The sequence below is a fragment of the Rhyacophila brunnea genome, unplaced genomic scaffold (genome assembly GCF_057557595.1).
Source record: "Rhyacophila brunnea isolate RB1 unplaced genomic scaffold, BYU_Rbru_1.0 scaffold_19, whole genome shotgun sequence".
NCBI lineage: Eukaryota > Metazoa > Arthropoda > Insecta > Trichoptera > Rhyacophilidae > Rhyacophila > Rhyacophila brunnea.
In genome coordinates, this window is record NW_028232848.1 from 33,985,784 (window position 1) to 33,996,477 (window position 10,694).

At 36.3% G+C, this 10,694-nt stretch overlaps 1 protein-coding gene across 1 annotated transcript in view; it reads left to right on the forward strand.

Moving 5' to 3' along the window:
* Positions 1 to 8,404, forward strand: part of futsch (microtubule-associated protein futsch) — a 311,319-nt gene extending 302,915 nt beyond the window's left edge. Inside the window, exons 8-9 of the mRNA XM_085945956.1 lie at positions 1 to 6,873; positions 8,096 to 8,404. The exon at positions 1 to 6,873 is cut by the window's left edge and continues 21,279 nt beyond it. Coding sequence (XP_085802082.1) covers positions 1 to 6,873; positions 8,096 to 8,265 — 7,043 coding nt within the window. The 3' untranslated portion in view covers positions 8,266 to 8,404. The remainder of the gene's footprint in view (positions 6,874 to 8,095) is intronic.
* The last annotated feature ends 2,290 nt before the right edge of the window (positions 8,405 to 10,694 follow it).

Genomic DNA, 10,694 nt, shown 5'->3' on the forward strand with positions numbered 1-10,694 from the left:
AAAAGGTTGAACCAAAATCCAAAGCAGAATCACCTGTTCATGAAGAGAAAGATGAAGATATCAAATCGAGAAGAGAATCAACCGTTCACGACAAATCTCCTGCAATGAGCAAAGAACCTTCGAGAGTGGCTTCTCCCCTGGATGAGAAAGAATCACTCACTGTCTCTGGAAAGACATCTGGTGGCAAAGCATCACCTTTACCTGCTCACACGCCAGCGGAAGAAAAGGTTGAACCAAAATCCAAAGCAGATTCACCTGTTCATGAAGAGAAAGATGAAGATATCAAATCGAGAAGAGAATTAACCGTTCACGATAAATCTCCTGCAGTGAGCAAAGAACCTTCGAGAGTGGCTTCTCCTCTTGATGAGAAAGAATCACTCACTGTCTCTGGAAAGACATCTCCTGGTGTGAAAGCATCACCTGTACCTGCCCACACGCCAGCGGAAGAAAAGATTGAACCAAAATCCAAAGCAGAATCACCTGTTCATGAAGAGAAAGATGAACATATCAAATCGAGAAGAGAATCAACCGTTCACGACAAATCTCCTGCAATGAGCAAAGAACCTTCGAGAGTGGCTTCTCCTCTTGATGAGAAAGAATCACTCACTGTCTCTGGAAAGACATCTCCTGGTGGGAAATCATCACCTGTACCTGCTCACACGCCAGCGGAAGAAAGGGTTGAACCAAAATCTAAAGCAGAATCACCTGTTCATGAAGAGAAAGATGAAGATATCAAATCGAGAAGAGAATCAGCCGTTCACGACAAATCTCCTGCAGTGAGCAAAGAACCTTCGAGAGTGTCTTCTCTTGATGAGAAAGAATCACTCACTGTCTCTGGAAAGACATCTGGTGGCAAAGCATCACCTGTACCTGCTCACACGCCAGCGGAAGAAAAGGTTGAACCAAAATCCAAAGCAGATTCACCTGTTCATGAAGAGAAAGATGAAGATATCAAATCGAGAAGAGAAATAACCGTTCACGATAAATCTCCTGCAGTGAGCAAAGAACCTTCGAGAGTGGGTTCTCCTCTGGATGAGAAAGAATCACTCACACTCTCTGGAAAGACATATCCTGATGGAAAAGCATTACCCGCACCAGCTCACACGCCAGCGGAAGAAAAGGTTGAACCAAAATCCAAAGCAGAATCACCTGTTCATGAAGAGAAAGATGAAGATATCAAATCGAGAAGAGAATCAACCGTTCACGACAAATCTCCTGCAGTGAGCAAAGAACCTTCGAGAGTGTCTTCTCCTCTTGATGAGAAAGAATCACTCACTGTCTCTGGAAAGACATCTGGTGGCAAAGCATCACCTGTACCTGCTCACACGCCAGCGGAAGAAAAGGTTGAACCAAAATCCAAAGCAGATTCACCTGTTCATGAAGAGAAAGATGAAGATATAAAATCGAGAAAAGAATCAACCCTTCACGATAAATCTCCTGCAGTGAGCAAAGAACCTTCGAGAGTGGCTTCTCCTCTGGATGAGAAAGACTCACTCACTGTCCCTGGAAAGACACCTCCTGGTGGGAAAGCAACACCTGTACCTGCTCACACGCCAGCAGAAGAAAGAGAATCAAGCGTACATGATAAATCTCTTTCAGTAAGCAAAGAACCTTCGAGAGGGGCTTCTCCTATTGATGAGAAAGAATTATTCGCTGTGTCAGGAAAGACTTCTACTGATGGCAAAGCATCTCCTGAGCATAGTATTGTAGATAATGATAATAATTTACAGAAGAAATCAGTCACTGATGATGAAACACAGTTGTCAATTGAAAGTCGCTTTTCCGTTCAAACAGAGTCAGATGACAAAGCTGATGATTTATCGAAAATGACATCACAACAAACTGAAACAGACAAAATAATAAGTAGTACAGAATACTCCTCTGTCACTGATGTTAAAACAATAACTAGTGAACAGATTTCTTCGAGCAGTCAGTCAATAGTGACCGAGATTATTGATAAAATCTCGACTGGCTTTACAACAATCACTAGTCTAGGAAAACAAGCACTGGCCGCTGATGATAAATTACCAGGGCTTAGTGAAAAGGTTTCCTCAACGAAAGATTTGAGTTCAGATTTAGCATCTAAACCACTTTCCCCTGTTGAGAAAGTGTCAACATTAGATGTAGATATACCTCAATTAATTCCACATGTAAAAGATGAAAGTATTCCCGACGATGGAACTGTAGCTGATAAGGATGACAAGCATTCCGTTACTTCTGAAGTCACCAAAGAAAAACATGTTATTGATTCTAAAGACACTTCTATGAAGGTCATAGAACAAGTTGATCTTGAAGCCACTGAAATGTCAGAAAAGTTAAGCAATATTCCACATCCAGTCGGCAGATCTAAAAGAAGTATTGCATCCGAGGATTATGAAGAAATCGATGAATCCACAATGGAAGATCAGATTCTCGCTGATATAAAAAAAGCTACTTCTGAAATCTCTGATAAAAAAATTGATAAGCCATATGCCAATGGTGAAGCGAAACAAATGGTATATAAAACTGAAGAAAAATCAGTCGAGAGTCATGATAAAGTGACAACGGAAACAAATAAATCGGCGGTTCTCAGTGAAAATATTGAATCGTCCAAACACGAGATTTCAATATCTGCAGAAAACATAGGTGCCTCAACAGATGATTTAAATCTCTCTGGTAAAAGTACTCCGGATATTGCCGATGTTGAAAAAGAAAATGAAATGAAAGCCCTTCTGGCTCACGAAAGGCCAAGAAGTGGACACTCCACCCCTCCCACTGCGCCCGTCAGTCCTATTAATAAGTTATCGTTCCAGTCTAGTGAACAACACGTATCAGAAACTGTCAGTGAAAAGATTGAGAGCCACAAGAAAACAACTGAAGAGGAAATTATTTCGAGCGTTCTTAAAGCACAAGACTTAACAAAGACTGTTGACCATGATAAATTAGATACAAGCTCTAGTTCTGAAATAGCTTGCTGTGATATAATTGTAAGTAATTATGATTCTTTAATAACTAGTGTAAATGCAGATATTGTTACAAAAACTATGAATATCGGAGACGATTTTGTAACACAAAAAATTTCAACTCAAACTGAAAAATCGCGTCAGGCGAAGGATGAGATGGAATCGGACGAAGCTAAAATGATTAGTGGAATCCAACACTCTGTAGGAAAGTTCACTACCGAAACTGATACTACAACGAAAATAATTAAAGAGGGAGAAAATTTGGTGACACAGACTGTCACAACGGTAACCACTAAGGAAATTGTCTCCAAAGAAGACGGTACGCCTCAGAGTATTAAAACTACCATTGAAACAACCACCATAAGCAAAGGGTCAGATGGATCAACCAAGACTACAAGAGACACTAAAACAACGATTTCAGAATGTTCATCCACCCTCAAGTCGACTTCTGCAATGTCAGGAGAAATCGAAAAGTCAAATAGCGGAACTGATATGGAAATTACATCAAGTGGACAAGAAATAGAAGCCAAATCTGATGAAGAATGTATGTCATTGCAAGATTACACGAGCCTATTAGATAATTTGCAATCGGTAGGAGAGAAAACATGTAACACGGAAACACATACTGAGTTTATCACGAGAGGAACAATAACAATTAAACGTATTATCATTAAAACTACTACAAGAGAAACCATGTGTGATAGTAATTTAATACCAAAGAAAATTAAGGAAGTTGTGGAAACGACTACAGAAGATGAAAATCCTGATGGGAGCATTGAAAGAAATGTTGATAAAAAGGTTACCGTCTATGACCACAGTGATGTCACTGATGATTCATCTGATGAAATAGTGGAAGAAACGTCAACAGAAACCGATGTCAAAATGAATATCATTAAGGTTCACTCGCAAGAAGTGAAGCAGACCATCACTACTGTTACCATACGAGATATTATAATAGAAAAGGGAGAAAAAGTGAAGAAACTTAGAACAACCGTTGAAACTACAACTGTTAATGAAAACCCGGACAAGTCTATTGAAACTTTCAAAGATGTCAAAGTGAGCATCTCCGATATCAAGTCTGAACAAACATCCAGCTTAGAAAATCTTCTGAAATCTTACAAAACCTCAGGTAAAATTGAAACAAGTGAAAACAAAACCACCAACATGATAAAGAAAGAAGGCTTTGAGATTGTTCAAACTATTACAACTATCACAACCGTCGAAGAATTGGAAGATGAAGACAAGGTTACAAAGAAGATAAAAACGACAGTTCAAGTTATAACAGCGGATGAATACCCTGATGGAAGCGTCAAAACTACTATAGATACAAAAGTATCCATAGCTGACGTAACACCCGATTTAAACACTATTTTGGCTGATCAAATAATCGAAGAAGATGTCGAAATCGAAGATTCTAATGTGACGACAGATGTCACAACGAATAAAATAACAAAAGAAGGAAAGGAAATCGTTCAAACTGTCACTGTCGTTACTACACGAGATATTCTAGCTTCACAAGGAGACGACTCTAAGAAAGTCAGAACGACTGTGGAAACCACAACTGTGAATGAATTGCCTGAAGGAACAGTTGAAACTACGAAAGATATAAAAGTTACTATTTCTGAGTACAAATCTACATCATCGAAGAGCTTAGAAAATATTTTGAAAGACCTGAAACCCGCTGGTGACGTTGAAACGACTACCGAAAAAGAGACTGAGCATATTAACAAAAATGGAATTGAAATACTAAGAACGATAACTACTATCACGAGTCGACAAGAGTTTTGTAATAAAAGTATGGTAGTTCAAAAAGTGAAAACAACCGTTGAGACAATCACAGTAGACGAATTCCCAGATGGTGCTGTAGAAACAACGAAAGATAGAAAGATCACACTCGCTGATGTTCAATTGAGTTCCCCCAGTCCCGACAATGATTTAAATGAACCGGACATAACCGACGAAGATATTGAAGAAACTCAGACGGACACCGAAGTTGTTACCAATTTAATAGAAAAGGCTAGTCAGCAAATAAAACAGACAATAACCACTGTCACCACCAGAGATACACTGAGTGGATCAAATGAGAAATCTAAAAAAATTAGGACTACCGTTGAAACGACAACAGTCGATGAATACCCTGATGGATCAACAGAAACAACCAAAGATATTAAAATTACAGTTTCTGAAAATCAAACCACATCATCCAGTGAACTTAATGAATTGTTGAAACATTTCAAATTGACTGGAAAAGTAAAATCTGAAACTGACACTCAAAATAATATTGTAGTTCAAGACGGAGAAGAAATTAAACAAGTCATTACAACAGTGACGACTAAAGAAGAAATGATACACGACATACAGAATTCATTAGCTGTGAAGATTATTACAGAAACTACGACCACTAATGAATCTCCAGATGGATCCATAGAAACAATCAAAGATGTGAGAACCCAAATAACATATTTGCCTTCCGGCTTATCGTTGGATGACTTAGATGACCAAATAGAAAGATTATCACCCAAAGACGAAGAGGAAAGTCCAAAAATTGAAAAAATAGAAGAACCGATTGAAGAAGTGGCAGTAGTGGAAGAGCCAATCCAAAAGGAAATCGCAACTAAACCTACCGCGGTAAAATCGAAGCAAGCTAGCCCAATCGGAGAGAAAACTACAGAGACTGAAGTTTTTACTAAAACATTACAGGAACATGGAGATGAAATAGTTCAAACAATTACGGTTGTGACAACCCGTGAAATAATATCACCCGAGAAGGTAAAGGTGACGGTGGAAACCACTACGGTGAGCAAAGGTAAAGACGGATATACAAAAACGACGAAAGCCACAAAGACCACAATATCCGAATATACCGAAGAGTTTGTTGAGACAATCGATAGAGATATTATCGGCAGCTCTAGTTCATCCCAATTGGCTCACTCGCCACCGTTAAATCTCAGTTTTGAAGAAACGGACGCATTCAAAGATCAAATAGATATTAGCCACGGTTTTGATCTGACGAAAGAGTCTGAAGACAGCATTTACGCGTTCAAACACCACATAAAGAATTTCGACCCCATGAGCACTTCCGTTTACGGAGCACTGCCTGGAGACGATGAGCCTTCATCGATGTCTTTCACAGAGACGGAGGACAGTGTCGTTTCCAAAGAGACCCACACTAAAAAATCATCCAGCGTTCACGCATCTTATTCTGCGAAAATAGAAAAGAAGGTGGATCATAGATTTTTAGATGAGGCAGATCTAGATTTTGAAAAGGCACTAGAAGAACATCGATTGGCACGCGGTGCCGATTTGATTACGTCAATAACATCAAAATACCAATACCCCTCAGCCGAGGGAACAAACGGTAAAGAAGAAAGCAGCGATGAGTGTTCATTGCAGTTTGTCAGCACAAAAGATACCCAAGACAAACACACTGAATCTCATTCTGCGACATCCTCCTCATCGACTACTTCCAGTACGACGACGACAAAAATCACCAAAGAAGCGATAGAAACAGCAGAATCTAAGAATAAAACCGTTACCAAAAAATCCGTTCCTGAGGATCCCATCGAAAGCTGGGGGAAACCTTTAGGTCTACCGAGCCCGGCACCTCCTTCTAACGGGAACGACTCGAATAAAACCACACCAAAGAAAGAGAGGAAAGTTCCCCCTGCGACTGTGACTAACAAAAATAAAATTAACCAAGAAAAAACCAAAGAGAGCCGTAAACTGGAGTCGCCCAGCCGGAAGAAGAAGATTCAACCCATTTATATGGATCTAACATATGTTCCGCACCACGGCAACTCGTATTACTCCGCAGTCGAGTTCTTCAAACGAGTGAGAGCGAGGTATTATGTGTTCTCAGGAACTGAACCCTCCAAGGAGATTTATAATGCTCTGCTCGAGGCCAAGCAAACGTGGGAAGACAAAGAGTTAGGTGAGTGAATACAAATCTTTTATTATATTTAAAAAAAATTAACTATTGTACTATCAATAATTAAGTAGGTACCAATTGCCTAAAAAACTTTTTTTAGACTTGGAACACAAATACAATGTGTTTATTTCAAAGCGGCTCTCGATATTAATTGAATAAATGTCAGATCACAAATGTTAAGTTTGTTGCAATTTAATTTACAATGCAAGATTACTTGCAGCTAATTTAATTAAGTATTTATTTATTTTATTAATTAAAAAAGACACATTGAGCACATAGCAAATTATTAATTCAAGACATTCACAACATGACACTCAGAATAAAAAGTGCAGGTAAATCAACTTAGTAGAGAAAAATGGAAACCAAAATTTATAGCAAAAGAAATAAAATTAAAAAAACAACAATAATTCAAGGAAAATACAAATTAAATAATAAAATAGAATTTTAAAAACAGATTACTTATTGCATCGCTAAAAATATCTACATCTCTAGGGAGTGCATTGACCAGCCGCACAGCCCTCGCTATTAGTGCTCGGTGAGCTTGACATGAGGAAAAAGCTTTCACCCAAAATAGGTCATGTAATTCACGGGTGCATAAAAATTCAAATTTTCCAGTATATCAGGATTGGAAACTATACCACGTGAGAGCAGAATTAGCGAAATCTACCTGATCTGAGTTTCACTTCCGCTCTTAAAGCAGTTTTACGTGCTCTTCACGAGAGATGGTTTCCAATTTTAACATTTTGATGTCAAGTCATTTGCATTTGTCAACGACATGTGTGATCGCAGCAGCCATGAATACTTCTGGATCAAAACTGTTTCCACTTGTCAGGCTAATCAGTAATCGGGCACCAGTAGCGAGGGCTTCGAGATTAGTCAATGCATTCCCACCAGACATAGACATTTTCGGGGCCCTGTATTTTGTTTTTAAATTTTATTTTATTGTTTAACATTATTTTCTCATTTATTTTGACATGGTAAAATATAATATATCATAATATATATTATGAAAACTTTAGAAGAATTTTAAAAACTAACAAACACTATCTGCAGATTGCAGTCTTAGCTCAATGAAAACAAATAGGTATGACTGACTAAGTTTAGTATGCACTATTTGTGTCGGATCTTAACGGCCTACTTCTACCCTTTGTCACTGGTATTTAGTTACCTCACTTTTAAAATCTTCAGTGTACAAGCAACTGAAACCATTATTGTCACATTTCAGAAGTGACCATCATCCCAACGTATGACACGGACGTGCTTGGCTACTGGGTGACGGAAAATGAAGAACTGCTGGAAAAGTACAAGATCGACCTGTCGCCGTCGGCCTCCCGTTGCACCATCAATCTTCAAGATCACGAGACATCGTGCTCCGCCTACCGACTCGAGTTTTAGGTCTCAGGGTTGTTTATAGCTTTCTCATCAGAAAAGAATTCACCTCCAAAGTAAGAGGTGACATTCTATTACCGGGGCATTTGACCACACTCTTCTATCATACATCACCCAACTACCTCTTCATAATGCATGTTTTCAATTTGAGGGCATTATCAGTAAGTGCACTTAGGATTTTTTTAAATTACGAAGTACCTAATCAGTTAGGACATTTTTCAGTTGTCAGTCATTCATTGTTGGTACTAAAAATTAATATCCAGACAGGGTACATAATGATTTTCGTTTTCCAGAACCCAATAAATGACAATTTTCAATAAATTTTCTAGTGTCAAAAGAGTGTATCTACAAAAAAAACACCTTTGACAATTAATTATTATTCGTGGTTTTTTCAACATAATATAACAATATTATACGATATTATAGTAGAAAATTACATTGTGTTACATAATTATTGTATAATATTTTATAGTTTATTTAATTTGAATGATTAAAATTAATATAACTATTTTTGTCCTAAGGGATATTTGAGTTTTTTAACGTACTAATTTGAGTTGGTTTATTTTATATTAAAATTGATAGATGTTTTATGAGTTAATAGCCCCCTGTAATACTGAATGTAATATTTTATGGTGAGATAGCTATGGAAACAACTATCAAATACTTAATAAATTTAAAATAAAGTGATCAATTTCACGGAAAGACTGGACACTTGACAGTGTAGTAAAAACAAATGCCGAATCGACGCCGAAATTAAAACACGGCAACGATTTAACGGTCAAATGTCATGCATTATTGAAGAATCAATAAAATGGACAATGTGATATAAAATTAATTTTAAGACATGTTCAAAGGTGGTAAACACGTTAAGATCGTAAAGGTATTTGTAAATCTGGTCTTGTCAACATTTACCCACTTTACCTGTGAATGAATTGAGGAAATGGAACGATGAATTTAATTAAACTGAGCGGCTTAAAATCTTGCAATCGTCATACTTAACATTTCTGACCAAACAACAACTAAAATATACTTTATATTTGCTGGATTTTATACCGCTCACTATACAATAAATTATTTACCTGAAAAAACTTGAAGCTACACTAATAATGTGCTAATGCCATTCATGCGTATATAGTTTTGCCAACGAGAGATTTGATATGACGTAATTGCAAAAAAAAAAACTATGCTTTTTTAAATATAAGATACAAACATGTCGCTTATTTCACGACGATTTTGAATAATATTTAAAAGTGGGGACTCATACAAAATTTCTTGTTGGCAAAACTTTAAAAATGAAATGCTTAATATAATAATTATATCGAGTACCTGTACGTCGTCAGAAAATATTATAGGTACCTACCAACTCTGTTTTTTTTTTGTAATCAGAAATGATCTATACGCATAATCGATGATATCCACAAAAAAATCTCTGTTGTAAAACTTCTACACTGATTTTTGGTTGATTTATACATTGGACTTTAATAATTAATATGCAAAGGTTATACCTAAGTCATTTTGTAAGTAAGTATATCAACAATATTGACTTATATACTTTTGAACTGTCCAATATTGTTATGGATATAATTTTTTTGTATTTGTCGAATTTTCTGTGAATACAAAAATATTATTAACATACTAAATTAATATGATAATCAATTTATTATGAAATTAATAATGGTGAAAAAAAGAAAAATTAACGTTTTATTTAATGATGGAAGGTTAGTTGAATTTTTAACTGTAAATAAAACTATTTATATAACAGTTAAAAAGATACTACTTAAAAAATTATATAAGTTCCTTGATATACTCGTACCTTCATACTTATTATTTTATTTTATAATTGTCAGTAAATATTCTCAAGATATAACAAAAACCTATTAACTGTGGGCTATTTTAAGATGGATAGGATATTAACTGTCAAATGAAAGATATTGACAAGTGAAATATAAACATTTAGAGATATTAACTTGATACTATGATATTTGTATGAGGGTATGATCTGAACATCTAGTATTTTTCAAATTTCTCTAGCAAATTTAAAACGGGTTGATTATTATTAAGAATCTCCATTTTTTGAAGTGTTAGAGACGTTCCGTTAAAAAAAATCCTAGAAATAAAATTAATATACAATTTTGTAATAATTCTCATCGCTTCAATATCCTCTAATACTTTCCATAATCTTTTGCTCAAGCAACCGATCAAATCTGAAGCCGTTTACGGTCGTAGAGTAATAATTATTAATCTCAGATAACTTTTTTTATGCCGGTGAAAAGAGACACTTGAATCATTTCACGATATACCTACATGACATTTTAGATTAATTTAGAAAAACAATATAAACCTAGTCTCTAACTAATAAATGCAATAAATCATTGCAGAGTCCATAACCCCCTAAGCAGATGAATGGATGTAATTCATGGACATTAAAGCACAAG